General features: G+C 40.3%; 1 protein-coding gene across 1 annotated transcript in view; it reads left to right on the plus strand.

Annotated features, from left to right (window-relative positions):
- PSMD3 (proteasome 26S subunit, non-ATPase 3) overlaps positions 1–8,297 on the plus strand; it is a 37,805-nt gene extending 29,508 nt beyond the window's left edge. The window contains exon 12 of the mRNA XM_053698164.1: positions 7,332–8,297. Coding sequence (XP_053554139.1) covers positions 7,332–7,409 — 78 coding nt within the window. The 3' untranslated portion in view covers positions 7,410–8,297. The remainder of the gene's footprint in view (positions 1–7,331) is intronic.
- The last annotated feature ends 11,853 nt before the right edge of the window (positions 8,298–20,150 follow it).

The raw sequence follows: 20,150 nt of genomic DNA on the forward strand, positions 1-20,150 counted from the left end.
CCTCTGCTTTTGCAGTAATGCATACTTATAAAAGCTGTAACTGTTTCAAAAGTGTATTTAAAGGGACATTAAACACTAAATAAATGCTAGATAGAATGATGCATTCAAAGAAAAGATTAGTCCATGAGTAACATGTAGATGTATTTTTTAAAGTTTCATTAGTTGTGTAAAAAGTGACAAAATAAGTGTAAAGTTTTAGTGTCTATAAAACACTGGGAGCTGCCATGTTACCTTCTCTGCTGTGGCCAATTAGGGTCAGTTATAAATAGGTCACTAGAGTGTGCAGCCAATGGTTGTGCTGGATTTAACAGTGTTCTGCACTTCCATTTCTAACAGGAACTGAAAAGCTCACAATTTCAGAATAGAATTACAGGCAAAGAGGACAAAATAAATAATGAAAGTATATTGCAGAGTTGTTTTATATATACAATTTATCATTTTATATTACCATTTCAAAGTGTTTAATGTCGCTTTAAGAAGCGTTTTTGCAAATACAAGTATATTACAAAAATGCTTCTATTCAAAACTGAAATGCATCCATGTGGATTTAAATTTTGGCTGGAATATCCCTTTAAGATAAATAGCTCTGCCCAGGTGTACTTGGTATGGTCATTTTAGTGACGTTCTCACAGACTACTTTTGAATTTCTGTGATTTTTGCTTTGTTGTAATACTTCAATATATTAATAAATACATTTAAAAAAATAGCAAGAGTTGCTGTGGTTACATAAGGCTTAATGGCAACCTCATTTAAGGATAACAGTGGTAATGTGAAACTTTTTAGAACATATTTAAATAGGATGAAAATAAATAATTTAATTCCCTTGCCAGTGTTGCATCTTTATTTAAAGGGACATTCTACACCTTGGTCATCTTAATTAAAGTCTTACCTTAGATTAAGCTGCAAATAGCCTTCTGCACTCTTTCTGTATCATGCAGCAGGAGCAGTAAAAAAAGTTTATTTTAAAATGAATATTGTTTCTGGCCACTTTGAAATGGCTGCCAAGCTCCACCCACTAATGACATCACAATCTGGACTGCATATGGCGTCCAATCACAAAAGGCTCACTAGTTGTATTCAGCAGACTGTCAATGCTATTTAACAGAGTGCCTAGATGACTAAGGTGTAGACTGTTTCTTTTAAACTGCGTTACACTGTAGAAAATCGGATGAAACAATATACAGCGTGCAGAGATGATACATTTTACTTCCCCTTATAAAGTTGGAATGTGTTCCATTTTCACACTCTGCTCTATTTGGTATACTGTGATGCTGATTGTACTTACTGGGTGCAGCAACACACTACTCTTCATCATTGTAAACAATATGCTGCTTTAGAAAAAGGCCTTTAAAGGGACAGTCTACAATAGAATTTGTATTGTTTTAAAAGGTAGATAATCCCTTTATTACCCATTTCCCAGTTTTACATAAACAGTTATATTAACCCCTTAGTGACCAGACGATTTTTCAATTGTCTTACCGTTAAGGACCAGGGCTGCTTTTACATTTCTGTGGTGTTTGTGTTTAACTTTTTCACAATTTTAGGGTTATCACTGAAATTTACAAATAGCTTGTGCAATCATGGCACAAATGGTTGTAAATGCTTCTCTGTGATCCGCTTTGTTCAGAAATAGCAGACATATATGGCTTTGGTATTGCTTTTTGGTAATTAGAAGGCCGCTGCACACCACACTTGTATAATGCCCAGCAGTTAAGGGGTTAATTAGGTAGCTTGTAGGGTTAATTTTAGCTTTAGTGTATAACTTACCCTCCCACCTGACACGTCCCACCCCCTAATCCCTCCCTGATCTTTCTCAAACAGCTCTCTCCCCCCAAGGGTCACCCCATCTGAAGTACTGGCATAAAGTCTACCAGTGTGAAAATAAGTTTTTTCTTTCCTAAAATAAGGAGAGTCCACAACGTCATTCAATTACTAGTGGGAATATCACTCCTGGCCAGCAGGAGGAGGCAAAGAGCACCACAGCAAAGCTGTTCAGTGTCACTCCCCTACCCATAATCCCCAGTCATTCTCTTTGCCTCTGTCAATGGAGGAGGTGAAGTTTGGTGTCTGAAGAAATTAATTCCTTTTTTCGGGTACTTTTCCCTGCAAGCAAGGATTTGGGTTAAGCTGAGTCCATGTCAATCTCTTCAGTAGAGTAGTGGTGGCTTTTAAGCAGTTAGGAAACATAGCAATGACTACCTCACAACTTCCTAACACATTGCTGCCCATGGTACAGAAAGCCAGAGTTGGTTACTCTGTTCTTTCTTTTTCTACAGGTCTCTGTAAGGAGTATGTGTCCTTTCACATCTTGTGAGCTGTCTTCTTGCCGGACAGCTAGACTGCAGGTAAGTGCTTTTGTCTTCTAGGTCTTGGAGACTTGCACTTCAGAAGAATATTTCATATGCAGTAGATGGGGACATTTTTAAAATCCTTACAGGATTCTCTTTGGCAGTGGGCAGGCACGTTATGTATGTTGAGACTAGGGGTTAAACTTCCCTTTATTGGGATGTTTTTCCTCTGTGGGCTAATTTTGTTGAAATACTTTATTAGTATGTGTGTGACTTATGTTTTATACAGGGATTTATGTATAAACTTAAAATTTGGCTGTTGCTTTTCTTTGCTTGCTTAGCTAGAACAGGCCAACTGACAGACTGCTTGAGCGTTTGTGTAAATTTAGCTCCGGTGTTGTAAGCAGAGGGAAACGTGCACCTTTAACTTGCTGCGTAGAATCCTCTCTCTGCCGGTCATGTAACTTCTCTCTGCTGTGGGATATTCAGAGCGGCGTCATTGAATTTCAGTCTCTTCAATGTCGATCTACTATATGATCGTTTTAGAGACTTCGGACAGCCAAATTGTGTATAAGTGTTACGGTAAGGCACCTCAGCCTATCTGAGGTGTAGGGGGCCTGATTGGTTTATTATTTTAAACAATTTTTGGATAACTTTAAGCAACTGTGGTATTAAAGGGACAGTCAACACCCGACACAACCGGATTCCATATGTTTGTAACGCAAACGAAGAACCACCAGCTCCCTTCTCCTATTACCTCTATCCTTGTCCTAGGAATCCTTCCAAATACATATGTTAATGTAGTCGAAATATTGCCGCCAAACTCCCCCCACGGTTATGTACTAATTTTTTCTTTCAATCCATCCTCCATTCAGAATGGAATCCTCAGTCAGAATCTTCAAACTCGTTCACGGTGTTTCTCGCATGCGCAATTCAATAGGAACCAAAAAAGCGGAACTTTATTCTCCCCAATAGTTTCCGACGTATTATATTTTTAACAGTACCGTATTAATTAACACTGATCTAATTAATTGGATGCGTCAAGTCCGATTTCTGTGTACCATCTGACTGATTTACAAATGCAAATGCGCAGTGACATATTGTGCGCATCATCAATCCCTTCATGAACGAGCCTGATTTGGAAGTGAGATGGGGAAGGAGGGGGAGGAGTTTGGCTGCCATATTTCGACTAGAGTAACGTATGTATTTGGAAGGATTCCTAGGACAAGGATAGAGGTAATAGAAAAGGGAGCCGGTGCAGGCGGATCTTCGTTTGTGTTACAAACATATGGAATCCAGTTGTGTTGGGTGTTGACTGTCCCTTTAAAAATTCATAAAGTGACAGTGTATTTAAAAAATTTCTACAATTTGGTGAGGAATTTTTTATTTAGTATTATGGACATGGAAGACTCTGTGCCTTTTGACAAATGCTTGTTATGCCTAGAGGCACAATATGTTTTGCCTATGCAATTCTGTGCTGCATGCTTAGCTAGAACACTTCAATTTAAAGATAAATTGTTGTCCGCTGAGCCCAATGTCTTTCAGGATGCTGCTGTTCAGGCAATGCCACAGCTTTCTCCTCAAACAACCCAAGCCTCTATGGCGTCACACAGTGCCCTGCAGTTCCTCGAGGAACTGCAGTGGCGCCCTACCTGGACGACATATTGGTTCAGACACCATCTTTTCAACAAGCAAACTCTCATACAGAGATCTTGTTGTCTTTTCTACGTTCCCACGGTTGGAAAGTGAATCTGGAAAAAGAGTTCCCTTGTTCCAGCTACAAGGGTGGTTTTCTTAGAGACCGTAATAGATTCCCTATCTATGAAAATTTTTCTGACTGAGGTCAGAAAATCCAGAATTCTCTCCTCTTGCCTCTCTAGAGTCTACTGTTCGGCCATCAGTGGCTCAATGTATGGTGGTAATTGGTCTGATGCTCGATTCCATTTGAGAGCTCTGCAATTATGCATGCTCAGACAATGGAACGGAGACCATTCGGATCTGTCTCGGAGGATAGATCTAGACCAGTCGACAAGACACTCTCCCGTGGTGACTTTCTTAGAACCATCTGTCTCAGGGCACATGCTTCCAGAGACCTTCTTGGGTGATTGTGACCATGGACGCCAGCCTACTAGGCTGGGGAGCAGTCTGGGACTCGTTAAAGGCCCTGGTCAGAATCAGGCCTGTGTTTAAACCTGTTGCTCCTACTTGGAGCCTTAATCTTGTTCTTAAAGGGACAGTCTAGTATAAATTAAACTTTCATTATTCAGATAGGACTTTTAATTTTAATCAACTTTCCAATTTACTTTGATCATCAAATTTGCTTTTTTCTCTTGGTATTCTTAGTTTAAACTAAACATAGGTAGGCTCATATGCTAATTTCTAAACCTTTGAGTGCTGCCTCTTATCACATGCTTTTTAAATCTCTTTTCAACACAAACAGACAGAAAGTACACGTGGGCCATATAGATAACACTGTGTTCAGGCACAGGAGATTATTTAAGATTTGACACAAAACAATGCTAAATTTAAGACAATAGATAATAAACAGTCACAGTCATTTGATCAGGGGGCTGGAAGAAGGTTCCTAGATACAAGGTAATCACAGAGGTAAAAAGTATATTAATATAACTGTGTTGGTTATGCAAAACTGTGGAATGGGTAATAAAGGGATTATCTATCTTTTAAAACAATAAGAATTCTATGGTAGACTGTCCCTTTTAAAGTTTTGCAGCAGGCTCCGTTTGAGCCAATGCATTCCATAGATATTAAGTTGCTATCTTGGAAGGTTTTGTTTCTCATTGCAATCTCTTCTGCTCGGAGACTTTCGGAACTCTTGGCTTTGCAGTGTGATTCGCCTTACCTTATCTTTCATGCGGATATGGCGGTTCTTCGTACTAAATTGGGGTTTCTTCCTAAAGTGGTTTTGGATAGAAATATTAATAAGGAAATTGTTGTTCCTTCTCTCAGTCCCAATCCTCCTTCTCATAAAGAACGTCTGTTGCACAACTTGGATGTTGTGCATGCTCTAAAATTCTACCTACAGACTACTAAGGATTTTCGCCAGTCTTCTGCCCTGTTTGTTTGTTTGTTTCTCAGGAAAGCATAAGGGTCAAAAGGCTACTGCTACTTCTCTTTCCCTCTGGTTGAGAAGTATAATTGGTTTTGCTTATGAGACTGCTGGACAGCATCCTCCTGAGAGAATTACAGCTCATTCCACTAGGGCTGTCTCCTTGGGCTTTCAAAAATTAAGCTTCTGTGGAACAGATTTGCAAGGCTGCAACTTGGTCCTCTCTGCATACTTTTTCCAAATTTGATAATTTTGCCTCGGCAGAGGCCTCTTTTGGGAGAAAGGTTCTTCAAGGGGTAGTGCCTTCTGTTTAGGTCTGCCTGTCTTGTGTTCCCTCCCTGTTTATTCTGTGTCCTCTAGCTTGGGTCTTGGTTCCCACTAGTAATTGAATGACGTTGTGGACTCTCCATATTTTAGGAATGAAAACAAAATTTATGCTTGCATGATAATTTTTATTTATTTCTGTATATGGAGAGTCCACAACTCCACCCTTTATTAAGACAGTTATTTTTTTTACTAAACCTCAGGCACCTCTACACCTTTTTGTGTTATTTCTTTTCCATTTCCCTTCGGTCGAATGACTGGGAATTATGGGTAGAGGAATGACACTTAACAGCTTTGCTGTGCTCTTTGCCTCCTCCTGCTGGCCAGGAGTGATATTTCCACTAGTAATTGAATGATGTTGTGGACTCTCCATATCCGGAAAGAAAGACATTTATCAGGTAAGCATACATTTTTGTTTTAAATATATTTTCTGCAATGTAGGATCCCCCCAAACAGCTCTCTAACCCTCCCCCTCTACATATTAGCTGCCATGTTTCCTATATTTTTTACCTTTTTTTTTTTTTTTTTAAATCAATAAAACATTTTTTTGCTACCGTGTGGATGCCCCCCCTCATTACCCTACCCCCCTCCAAGATCCCTTTCCCACATAGGATCCCCTTCCTCCCCCTCTTCCCACTCATTGCCATTTTTTTTCTTTTCCGTAGTGTAGCGCTCCCACCCTCCTCAAGCTCCCTCCAGCAATTGGCCGCCCACCCGCCTCCGTCCTAACCCTCCCACGCCACCAACTATCAGCATCATCGCTGGCCCTCTCTGCATTGGTTACTAACTGGAGGCATCGCTGCAATTACCTGAGAGCGGCAGGAAGGGATCGCAATCGCTTCCAGCGCTCATTTTGACCAAGGGCATGCTAGATACGTCCACAGTCGTTAAGGGCGTTTTTTGGAGGACGTATCTAGCACGTCCTTGGTCATTAAGGGGTTAATATACTTTTTATCTCTGTGATTGCCTTGTATTCAAGCATCTACTGACAACCCCCTGATCCCATGACTTTATATTTATTATCTATTGACTTTCATTTAGTACTGTGTTGTGCTAAATCTTAACCCTTTCCTGCCGGGGTTAAAGTGTCTACATCGGAACAACTGTTCCCGATGTAGACAAATTGAAATCACGTGATCGTGCACACAATCGCAAGATTTCAATTATTGGATCGGGTCTGGGGGGGCATCCCTAGAACGCCCTCCAGACCGCGATCAAATCCAGGAAGCGCAGTAGGCTTCAGGACAGCCATTGGCTATGACGTTGTATTCCGTCATAACGGCGCTAAAACCCAGCGCCGTTTTGATGGAATATAACGGCGGCAAAAGGTTAAGTAACTCCTCTGATGTGAACACAATGTTATCTATATGGCCCACATGAACTAGCAGTCTCCTATTGTGAAAAGCAAATAAAAAAAGCATGTGATAAGAGGCTGTTTATAACATTCAAACCTCTACATTTCTGCCTATTTCTAAGCCACTATAAAGTATAATAATATTTCAATATTTGTTTTGCAAAGCTAGGGAATGGGTAGTAAAGGCATTATCTATCTTTTTAAACAATAACAATTTTAGTGTAGACTGTCCCTTTAACTAGAATTCAAAATTGCATTTGGCCTGATCACTAACTTTTTTTTTTCTCTCCTCCTTCAGGAACGCCGTGAGCGAGAGCAGCAAGATCTAGAATTTGCAAAAGAAATGGCAGAGGATGACGATGATGGATTTCCATGATTACAACAAACACTGCAGTTGTGACTGTTTTATTATGTTTATATTACGTCTTTTTTTTTTTTACCCTCTTAATGCAGTTTTCTTCATTTCTTCTATATGTCCAAGTCTACAAGTCCATTCAGGGAAAGGGTCTCCCAGATAGTGTTACATTGTATGTCCTAACTCCCTTTTCCGTGTGAGACTAGAACAGGGGCTTTAAATGTTTCCACATCTCTTTATGACTAGCTCTAGCCCCCAGTGACATCTACAGAATTTATTTAAGGCAACCAGCTAGAGTCTCCTTTTGTTATTTATTGGTTTTCTATACTAAACATACATGTTCAATTATGTATATTGCGGTAATCACACTTCATCCCACTGAAGTGTTCCAGATAAACTTTCCTGTATACACTGCTCCTTTTTCGTTTACATTTAGACACAAAACCAGACTTCAACCCCACCCCTCAATATGTGTTTTAATTATTTAGCTTTTTGGTTATCTTTGTCAAAGGGGGCTGATTTGTATTTTAATTAACCAAGATAAGCTTTTCAGTCTACAAACGAGGATACAGTTGCAGAGTGCAGGACTAGGCTTTTAAATTATTTACATACTAGAACAACTAAATGTGAAAAATACCCAATGACAACATAGATGGACAGAAATGCTGGACAGGAGATATGCTATATTTTGGTAATTTGTTTCTAGAATCATATCCAGCAATAGAACAGAAAATATATTCAGCAAAGTGAAATCTAGTTGATGCCTTTAAATAATTTTATCTCTGGTGTAAAAGATAAACCGCAGTGTTTTAAGCTCCTGATAGTAATATGAGAATTCAGCACAGAGAGGCGACAAATTAGAATGTGTGAAATAACTAAAACCTAAAAAAATAAATTTTTGGAAATTTCTGTCTGTTTGCAATTTTCATGTCCTAAGGGGACCAATATCTGTCTTAGAAACCCACATAAGGTCTCTGAGCTGAAGGGAACGTGGAGATATCTGCATGCAAGTGGTGTTTGAAACCATGGAATTCCTTTACAAAGCATTACCACATACTTCAAGAAGTTTAAAGCCATCGCAACTTTAATAAAATATATTATAAGAATGTATTGTTTTTTCAGTCTCCCTAATAACTAATGCCTCTGACGCGTTCTTCATGTACTATTACAGTGATTCAGGGCACTTGTTGAATTATGGGAAAGCCTCCACAAAAGGGGACTGAAAAGAATAGTGGTTTACTTACACCGTTACATTACCCACTCTGCTTGAAAGCCCTTCTTGCTTGGTTATTGTCAGAAAATGAGTTACTTCATTGAAGTTATAGTAAATTCAAAAGGGCTGCTTACTGGCAAACGTTCAAAATCTAAAAAATAATATGAGTTTCATTGCTGAAAAATGTAACATTTCAAAATTACTATAGTAAAACCGCTCTGATTCTATGGCATGTTCTGGCAGCTCCGACACTGAGCTGTTTTCCCCTGTGATGTTTTCGCTGTTCTCCAATCAGATTTGTGGCATTTTGGCATGTTTGAATTGAAAAAAAAAAGGGAGGGGGGGGCTTTGCACATGCGTTCCCAACATCATGCTTCACTTAACCTATATTCTCTGCCTTTAACATAAATAGCAGCATAAGGTGCCCAATACATAATATCTTGCACTGCAAAGGCCAACAGCTAGCGATGTGTAAAAATTACACACACAACACTATACTCCAGATTGTTTTTTGTTTAAAAGGATAGGTAATCCCATTATTAGCATTTCACAGTTTTGCATAACAAGCATGGTTACAGTAATACTAGGTGACAAGCCTTCCCAGAGGGCAGTCTATGTTTAAAAACTACACAACCCCCCAAGCTAAAGTGACACAAATTACAGAAAAAAATAACAAAGGTATCCAAAATAAGAAAAGTAAACTTAAACTAATACTCCTATAAAAATAAAAAATCCCCCCCCAAAATAAAAACACCCCCTAATCTAATGCTATACTACCAATAGCCCTTAAAAGGGCCTTTTGTATGGCATTTCCCTAAGTTTACCAGCTCTTTTACCTCTAAAAAATACTAAGTCCCCCCTAACAGTAAAAAAACCTCACCCACCAAACCCCCCAAAATAAAAAAACTAACACTAAAAAAAACTAAACTACCCATTGGCTCTAAAGGTGCATTTGTATGGACATTGCCTTTAAAAGAGCATTCAGCTTTTTTACTGCCCTTAAAAGAGCAATCAGCTCTTTTTCAAGCCCAAAAAAAACGTAATATAAAAAAAAAAAACACCCCAAAAATTTAAAATAAAAAAGCTTAAACCTAAGCTCCAAATAGGTACTCACTATTCCTGAAGTCCGGCAGAGGTCGTCTTCCAGATGGATCCATCATCTAGCTTCATCCGGAGTGGAGGCGGAGCAGGAGTGCGGAGCTGTGTTACCGATGCCTGGATCCTCAGCGGCGGTCATCGGCGGAGGCGTTCCTCAGCGGCATGGAGGCTCCACTTCATCTGATGTCTGTCGTAGACTGAAGATTGAATGCAAGGTACCGCAACCAATTTGGGGTACTTTGCATTCCTATTGGCTGAAATTTTGAAATCAGCCAATAGGATTAGAGCTACTGAAATCCTATTGGCTGTTCATATCAGCCAATAAGATTTTATTAGCTCTTATCCTATTGGCTAATTTTAAAATATCAGCCAATAGGAATGCAAGATACCCCAATAAATATGGGATACCTTGCATTCAATCTTCAGTGTGCCCTGGACGATCGCATGAAGAGGAGCCTCCACGCCGCCGAAGATTGCCATATCTGGGAAGTCCGCACCGCCTTCGCTTTGGATGAAGATAGAAGAACGTCAGGAACCGTGAGTACCTTTTTAGAGCTTAGTGTTAGGTTTTTTTTTTATTTTTAAGATTAGGGATTTGGGCGCTGTAAAAGTGCTAAATGCCCTTTTAAGGGCAGTAAAATAGATGAATGCCCTTTTAAGGGCAATTCTTATACAAATGCCCCTTTAGGGGCAATGGGTAGTTTAGGTTTTTTTAGTGTTTTTTTTATTTTGGGGGTTTGATTTACTTTTAATGTAAAAGAGCTGATTTCTTTAGGGAAATGCCCTCTAAAAAGCCCTTTAAAGGGCTTTTGGTAGTTTATTCTTAGATTAGGGGGTGTTTTTATTTTGGATAGTTTGTTTATTATTTTGTGTAATTTTAGATTAGTTTAAACTTAGTTTTCTTTCGGCTAGATTACGAGGTTTGCGTTATGAGGGGTGAGGTATTAACTTGCACGTTATTGTCACCGCTCACTTTCCTACAGCGCTGGTATTTACAGGTTTTTATAAACCCAGCGTTAAAAGACAAGAAGTGAGCGTAGAGCAAAATTGTGCTCCATACCGCACTACAATACCAGCGCTGCTTAAGTCAGCGGTGAGCTGGTTGTACGTGCTCGTGCACGATTTCCCCATAGACATCAACCAGCGTAAAGCTTAGTAATGCAGCCCCATTGATTCCTATGGTGAAAATTTTTTTATGTTTACACCTAACATGAGCCCCGAGTCTAAATACCCCTAATCTTCCGCCCCCAACACCTACATTATACTTATTAACCCCTAATTGCCGCTCCGGACATCGCCGCCACCTACATTATACTTATGAAACCCTAATCTGCTGCCACCAACATCGCCGACACCTACATTATATTTATTAACCCCTAATCTGCTGCCCACAACATTGCCGACACCTACATAATGTTATTAACCCCTACTCTGCCGTCACTATAATAAACATATTAACCCCTAAACCGCCGTACTCCCACATCGCAAACACTAGTTAAATATTATTAACCCCTTATCTGACGCCCCTAACATCTCCGCCACTATACTACATTTATTAATCCCTAAACCTAAGTCTAACCCCTAACTTAAATATTATTAAAATAAATCTAAATAAAAATTCCTATCATTACCTAAATTATTCCTATTTAAAACTAAATACCTATAAAATAAACCCTAAGCTAGCTACAATATAACTAATAGTTACATTGTAGCTAGCTTAGGGTTTATTTTTATTTTACAGGCAAGTTTGTATTTATTTTAACTAGGTAGAATAGTTATTAACTATAATAACTACCTAGCTAAAATAAATACAAATTGACCTGTAAAATAAAACCCAACCTAAGTTACACTAACACCTAACATTACACTACAATTAAATAAATTACCTAAATTAAATACAATTAGCTAAATTACAAAAAAAACCAATAAATTACAGAAAATAAAAAACAAATTACAAGATCTTTAAACTAATTACACCTAATCTAATAGCGCTAACAAAATAAAAAAAAGCCCACCCAAAATACCCCCCCTCTAGCCTAAACTACACTACCAATAGCCCTTAAAAGGGCCTTTTGCAGGGTATTGCCCCAAAGAAATCGGCTCTTTTACCTGCCAAAAAAAATACAAACAACCCCCCCAACAATAAAACCCACTACCCACACAACCAACCCCCCAAATAAAACCCTAACTAAAAAAAACTAAGCTCCCCATTGCCCTGAAAAGAGCATTTGGATGGGCATTGCCCTTAAAAGGGCATTTAGCGCTATTGCTGCCCAAACCCTAATCTAAAACTAAAACCCACCCAATAAACCCTTAAAAAAACTAACACTAACCCCCTGAAGATCCACTTACAGTTTTGAAGATCTGACATCCATCCTCAACGAAGCCGGGAGAAGTGGTCCTCCAGACGGGCAGAAGTCTTCATCCAGACGGCATCTTCTATCTTCATCCATCCGGCGCAGACCGGGTCCATCTTCAAGACATCCGGCACGGAGCATCCTCTTCCAACAACGACTACCCGACGAATGAAGGTACCTTTAAGTGACGTCATTCAAGATGGCGTCCCTTAGATTCCGATTGGCTGATAGAATTCTATCAGCCAATCGGAATTAAGGTTGAAAAAATCCTATTGGCTGATGCAGTCAGCCAATAGGATTGAACTTCAATCCTATTGGCTTATCCAATCAGCCAATAGGATTGAGCTCGCATTCTATTGGCTGATTGGAACAACCAATCGGAATCTAAGAGACGCCATCTTGGATGACGTCACTTCTCCCGGCTTTGATGAGGACTTCTCCCGGCTTCGTTGAGGATGGAATTCGGATCTTCAAAACTGTAAGTGGATCTTCAGGGGGTTGTGTTAGGTTTTTTTTAAGGGTTTATTGGGTGGGTTTTATTTTTAGGTTAGGGCTTTGGGCTGCAATAGAGCTAAATGCCCTTTTTAAATGCAATGCCCATCCAAGTGCCCTTTTCAGGGCAATGGGGAGCTTAGGTTTTTTTAGTTAGGGTTTTATTTGGGGGGTTGGTTGTGTGGGTGGTAGGTTTTACTGTTGGGGGGATGTTTTGTATTTTTTTTTTTTTTTCAGGTAAAAGAGCTGATTTCTTTGGGGCAATGCCCCGCAAAAGGCCCTTTTAAGGGCTATTGGTAGTTTAGTTTAGGCTAGGGTTTTTTTTTTATTTTGGGTGGGCTTTTTTATTTTGATAGAGCTATTAGATTAGGTGTAATTAGTTTAAAGATCTTGTCATTTGTTTTTTATTTTCTGTAATTTAGTGTTTGTTTGTTTTTGTAATTTAGCTAATTGTATTTACTTTAGTTAATTGTATTTAGTTTAGGTAATTTATTTAATTGTAGTGTGGTGTTAGGTGTTAGTGTAAGTTAGGTTAGGTTTTATTTTACAGGTAAATTTGTATTTATTTTAGCTAGGTAGTTAGTAATTAGTTAATAACTATTTAGTAACTTTTCTACCTAGTTAAAATAAATACAAACTTGCCTGTAAAATAAAAATAAAACCTAAGCTAGATACAATGTAAATATTAGTTATATTGTAGCTATCTTAGGGTTTATTTTATAGGTAAGTATTTAGTTTTAAATAGGAATTATTTAGGTAATGATAGTCATTTTTATTTATATTTATTTTAATTAAGTTGTTAGGGGGTGTTAGGGTTAGACTTAGATTTAGGGGTTAATAAATTTAATAGAGTGGCAGCGACGTTGGGGGCGGCAGATTAGGGGTTAATAAATGTAGGTAGGTGGCGGCGATGTTAGGGACAGCAGATTAGGGATTAATAATATTTAACTGTTTGCGAGGCGGGAGTTTAGGGGTTAATGTTTATTATAGTGGTGGCGATGCCCGGAGCGGCAGATTTAGGGGTTAATAAATTTATTTTAGTGTTTGTGATGCGGGAGGGCCTCGGTTTAGGGGTTAATAGGTAGTTTATGGGTGTTAGTGTACTTTTTAGCACTTTAGTTATGAGTTTTATGCTACGGCTTTGTAGTGTAAAACTCATAACTACTGACTTTAGAATGCGTTACGAATCTTGCGGGATAGGCTGTACCACTCACTTTTTGGCCTCCCAGGACAATCTTGTAATACCGGCGCTATGAAAGTCCCATTGAAAATAGACTATACGCAAATCTCAGGCAGTATTTGGAAGAAGAAACTGCCTGCATTTTTTCTATGATCTTAGCAGGCGTAACTAAGATCCACTGTCTGTTCTCGACATTCTGAGGAGTGGGGTAACTTCAGAAACTGGGAATAGCATGCAGGGTCCTCCGCAAATGAGTTATGTGCAGTACTTTATTTTCTGGGAATGGAATTGACTAAGAAAATACTGCTGTTACCGTATGATGTAAGTACAGCCTTAAATGCAGTAGTGGCAACTGGTATCAGGCTGATAAATGTATGCGCAGTCGAGTTATTTTCTAGGGACTAGAATTTGACTGGGGAAATACTGTTGAAACTGAAATAATACTTAAGCCTTATCTGCAGTGGTAGCGACTGGTAGCAGGCTTCGTGATAACTTTGCATGACATTGGAAAATGTTGCTTTTTAATAAAACGTTTACTGGCATGTTATTCGTTTTTTTTTTTTAGGTACTTTGGTGATAAATCTCTTTGGGCATGATTTTTTTCCACATGGCTAACATTTTTTTCTGCATGGAAACCGTTATATCAGGGCTCCCACTGTTGTGATAGGAGTGGGAGGGACCTTGTTTTGGCGCCTTGTTGCGCAGTTAAAATTCTAGCACAGTCTTCCTGCTTCTTCCTCCTTGATCCAGGACGTCTCTAGAGAGCTCAGGGGTCTGCAAAATTCATTTGTGAGGAAGGTAATCAGTCACAGCAGATCTGTGACAGTGTGCTTGACTGTGATTAAAAGCGTTAAATCTTAATTGATATCCGTTTTATCCTTTTTGGGTATTGAGGGGTTAATCATCCTTTTGCTAATGCGTGCAATCCTCTGCTAATAATACACTTCTTGTTAAGAATTGTTTAATTATATCTGTATTATTTGAAGCGCTGCAGTGTTTTTTATATTGCTTGTAAACTTATTGAAAGTGATTTCCAAGCTTGCTAGTTTCATTGCTAAGTCTGTTTAAACATGTCTGATTCAGAGGAAACTGTTTGTTCATCATGTTCAAAAGCCAATGTGGAGCCCAATAGAACGATGTGTACCAATTGTATTGATATTGCTTTGAATAAAAGTCAATCCGTACCGATAAAGAAACTATCACCAGACAACGAGGGGGAAGTTATGCCGCCTAACTCTCCTCACGTGTCAGTACCTGCGTCTCCCGCTCGGGAGATGCGTAGGATTGAGACGCCAAGTACATCTAGGCCCTTACAAATCACTTTGCATGATATGGCTAATGTTATGAAAGAAGTCTTATATAATATGCCCGAATTAAGGGGCAAACGCGATAGCTCTGGGTTAAGGACAGAGCGCGCTGATGACACAAGAGCCATGTCTGATACTGCGTCACAATTTGCAGAACATGAGGACGGTGAGCTTCATTCTGTCGGTGACGGTTCTGATCCGGGGAGACCGGATTCAGAAATTTCAAATTTTAAATTTAAGCTTGAGAACCTCCGTGTGTTACTAGGGGAGGTATTAGCGGCTCTGAATGATTGCGACACGGTGGCAATTCCAGAGAAATTGTGTAGGTTGGATAGATACTATGCGGTACCGGTGTGTACTGACGTCTTTCCTATACCAAAAAGACTTACAGAAATTATTAGTAAGGAGTGGGATAGACCCGGTGTGCCTTTTTCCCCTCCCCCGATATTTAGAAAAATGTTCCCTATAGACGCCACCACACGAGACTTATGGCAGACGGTCCCTAAGGTGGAGGGAGCAGTTTCTACGTTAGCCAAGCGTACCACTATCCCGGTGGAGGATAGCTGTGCTTTCTCAGATCCAATGGATAAAAAATTAGAGGGTTATCTTAAGAAAATGTTTGTTCAACAGGGTTTTATATTGCAGCCTCTTGCATGCATTGCGCCTGTCACGGCTGCAGCAGCATTCTGGTTTGAGTCTCTGGAAGAGGCGATTCGCACAGAGCCATTGGATGAGGCTTTGAGCAAAGTTAGAACCCTTAAGCAAGCTAATGCGTTGGTTTCAGATGCCGTAGTACTTCTAACCAAACTTACGGCTAAAAATTCCGGATTCGCCATACAGGCGCGCAGAGCGCTCTGGCTTAAATCCTGGTCAGCGGATGTAACTTCCAAGTCTAAGCTACTTAACATTCCTTTCAAAGGGCAGACCTTATTCGGGCCCGGCTTGAAGGAAATTATTGCTGACATTACGGGAGGTAAGGGCCACGCCCTTCCTCAGGACAGGGCCAAACCAAAGGCCAAACTGTCTAATTTTCGTGCCTTTCGTAACTTCAAGGCAGGAGCAGCATCGACTTCCTCCGCTCCAAAACAGGAAGGAACTACTGCTCGTTACAGACAGGGTTGGAAAGGCAACCAGTCATGGAACAAGGGCAAGCAGGCCAAAAAGCCTACTCCCGTCCCTAAGACAGCATGAAGACAGGGCCCCCTATCCGGAGACGGATTTAGTGGGGGGCAGACTTTCTCTCTTCGCCCAGGCTTGGGCAAGAGATGTGCAGGATCCCTGGACGTTAAAGATTATATCTCAGGGATACCTTCTGGATTTCAAAACCTCTCCTCCACAAGGGAGGTTCCATCTTTCGAGGTTATCAACAAACCTAGTAAAGAGAGAGGCATTTCTACAATGTGTACAAGACCTCTTAATCATGGGAGTGATCCACTCAGTTCCGCGATCGGAACAGGGACAAGGATTTTACTCAAATCTATTTGTGGTTCCCAAAAAAGAGGGAACCTTCAGACCAATCTTGGATTTAAAGATCTTAAACAAATTCCTAAGGGTACCATCGTTCAAGATGGAAACCATTCGAACCATCCTACCCATGATCCAAGAGGGTCAATATATGACCACAGTGGACTTAAAGGATGCTTACCTTCATATACCGATTCACAAAGATCATTATCGGTACCTAAGGTTTGCCTTTCTAGACAGGCATTACCAGTTTGTGGCTCTTCCCTTCGGGTTAGCCACGGCCCCGAGAATTTTTACGAAGGTTCTGGGCTCACTTCTGGCGGTACTAAGACCACGAGTCATAGCGGTGGCTCCGTACCTAGACGACATTCTGATACAAGCGTCAAGTTTTCAGAATGCAAAGTCTCATACAGAGATAGTTCTAGCATTTCTGAGGTCGCATGGGTGGAAAGTGAACGTGGAAAAGAGTTCTCTGTTACCACTCACAAGGGTTCCTTTTCTAGGGACTCTTATAGATTCTGTAGAGATGAAGATTTACCTGACGGAGTCCAGGTTATCAAAGATTCTCCATGCTTGCCGTGTCCTTCATTCCGTTCCAAGCCCATCAGTAGCTCAGTGCATGGAGGTAATCGGCTTAATGGTCGCGGCAATGGACATAGTGCCATTTGCGCGCCTGCATCTCAGACCGCTGCAACTATGCATGCTCAGTCAATGGAACGGGGATTACTCAGATCTGTCCCCTTTGCTAAATCTGGACCAGGAGACCAGAGATTCTCTTCTCTGGTGGTTGTCACCGGTTCATCTGTCCAAAGGAATGACCTTTCGCAGACCAGATTGGACGATTGTAACAACAGATGCCAGCCTTCTAGGCTGGGGAGCAGTCTGGAATTCCCTGAAGGCTCAGGGATCGTGGACTCAGGAGGAGAAACTCCTTCCAATAAACATTCTAGAATTAAGAGCAATATTCAATGCTCTTCTAGCTTGGCCTCAGTTAGCAAAACTGAGGTTCATCAGATTTCAGTCGGACAATATCACGACTGTGGCTTACATCAATCATCAAGGGGGAACCAGTTCCCTAGCGATGTTGGAAGTCTCGAAGATAATTCGCTGGGCAGAGTCTCACTCTTGCCACCTGTCAGCGATTTACATCCCGGGCGTAGAGAACTGGGAGGCGGATTTCCTAAGTCGCCAGACTTTTCATCCCAGAGGTATTTGCTCAACTGATTCGTCTTTGGGGCAAACCGGATCTGGATCTCATGGCATCTCGCCAGAACGCGAAGCTTCCTTGTTACGGATCCAGGTCCAGGGACCCGGGAGCGGTGCTGGTAGATGCACTAGCAGCCCCTTGGGTTTTCAACATAGCTTATGTGTTTCCACCATTTCCGTTGCTACCTCGACTGATTGCCAGGATCAAACAGGAGAGGGCATCGGTAATTCTGATAGCGCCTGCGTGGCCACGCAGGACCTGGTATGCAGACCTAGTGGACATGTCGTCCTGTCTACCATGGTCTCTTCCTCTGAGGCAGGACCTTCTAATTCAGAGTCCTTTCAACCATCCAAACCTAATTTCTCTGAGGCTGACTGCCTGGAAATTGAACGCTTGATCCTATCAAAGCGTGGGTTTTCGGATTCGGTTATTGATACATTAATACAGGCTCGGAAACCTGTGACCAGAAAAGTCTTTTGCATAATCTAGACGTGGTCCGTGCTCTGAAGTTCTACTTACAGGCAACTAAGGATTTTAGACAAACTTCTTCTCTGTTTGTCGTTTACTCTGGACAGAGGAGAGGTCAAAAGGCTTTGGCTACCTCTCTCTCTTTTTGGCTTCGTAGCATAATACGTTTAGCCTATGAGACTGCTGGACAGCAGCCTCCTGAAAGAATTACAGCTCATTCCACTAGAGCTGTGGCTTCCACCTGGGCCTTTAAGAATGAGGCCTCTGTTGAACAGATTTGCAAGGCTGCAACTTGGTCTTCACTTCATACTTTTTACAAATTTTACAAATTTGACACTTTCGCTTCTTCGGAGGCTGGTTTTGGGAGAAAGGTTCTACAGGCAGTGGTTCCTTCTGTTTAATGTTCCTGCCTTGTCCCTCCCATCATCCGTGTACTTAGCTTTGGTATGGGTATCCCATAAGTAATGGATGACCCGTGGACTGAACACACTTAACAAGAGAAAACATAATTTATGCTTACCTGATAAATTTATTTCTCTTGTGTGTTCAGTCCACGGCCCACCCTGTCTTTTTAAGGCAGGTTCTAAATTTTAAAATTATAACTCCAGTCACCACTGCACCTTATAGTTTCTCCTTTCTCGTCTTGTTTCGTTCGAATGACTGGATATGACATGTGAGGGGAGGAGCTATATAGCAGCTCTGCTTGGGTGATCCTCTTGCAACTTCCTGTTGGGAAGGAGAATATATCCCCAATCGGAATTAAGGTTGAAAAAATCCTATTGGCTGATGCAGTCAGCCAATAGGATTGAACTTCAATCCTATTGGCTTATCCAATCAGCCAATAGGATTGAGCTCGCATTCTATTGGCTGATTGGAACAACCAATCGGAATCTAAGAGACGCCATCTTGGATGACGTCACTTCTCCCGGCTTCGATGAGGACTTCTCCCAGCTTCGTTGAGGATGAAATTCGGATCTTCAAAACTGTAAGTGGATCTTCAGGGGGTTGTGTTAGGGGTTTTTTTAAGGGTTTATTCGGTGGGTTTTATTTTTAGGTTAGGGCTTTGGGCTGCAATAGAGCTAAATGCCCTTTTTAAATGTAATGCCCATCCAAGTGCCCTTTTCAGGGCAAAGGGGAGCTTAGGTTTTTTTAGTTAGGGTTTTATTTGGGGGGTTGGTTGTGTGGGTGGTAGGTTTTACTGTTGGGGGGTTGTTTTGTATTTTTTTTTTTCAGGTAAAAGAGCTGATTTCTTTGGGGCAATGCCCCGCAAAAGGCCCTTTTAAGGGCTATTGGTAGTTTAGGCTAGGGTTTTTTTTTATTTTGGGTGGGCTTTTTTATTTTGATAGAGCTATTAGATTAGGTGTAATTAGTTTAAAGATCTTGTAATTTGTTTTTTATTTTCTGTAATTTAGTGTTTGTTTGTTTTTGTAATTTAGCTAATTGTATTTACTTTAGTTAATTGTATTTAATTTAGGTAATTTATTTAATTGTAGTGTGGTGTTAGGTGTTAGTATAAGTTAGGTTAGGTTTTATTTTACAGGTAAATTTGTATTTTAGCTAGGTAGTTAGTAATTAGTTAATAACTATTTAGTAACTTTTCTACCTAGTTAAAATAAATACAAACTTGCCTGTAAAATAAAAATAAAACCTAAGCTAGATACAATGTAAATATTAGTTATATTGTAGCTATCTTAGGGTTTATTTTATAGGTAAGTATTTAGTTTTAAATAGGAATTATTTAGGTAATGAGAGTCATTTTTATTTATATTTATTTTAATTAAGTTAAGTTAGGGGGTGTTAGGGTTAGACTTAGTTTAGGGGTTAATAAAATTTAATAGAATGGCAGCGACATTGGGGGCGGCAGATTAGGGGTTAATAAATGTAGGTAGGTGGCGGCGATGTTAGGGACAGCAGATTAGGGATTAATAATATTTAACTGTTTTCGAGGCGGGAGTTTAGGGGTTAATGTTTATTAT

The sequence above is a fragment of the Bombina bombina genome, chromosome 1, assembly GCF_027579735.1.
Source record: "Bombina bombina isolate aBomBom1 chromosome 1, aBomBom1.pri, whole genome shotgun sequence".
In the NCBI taxonomy this organism is placed as follows: Eukaryota; Metazoa; Chordata; class Amphibia; order Anura; family Bombinatoridae; genus Bombina; species Bombina bombina.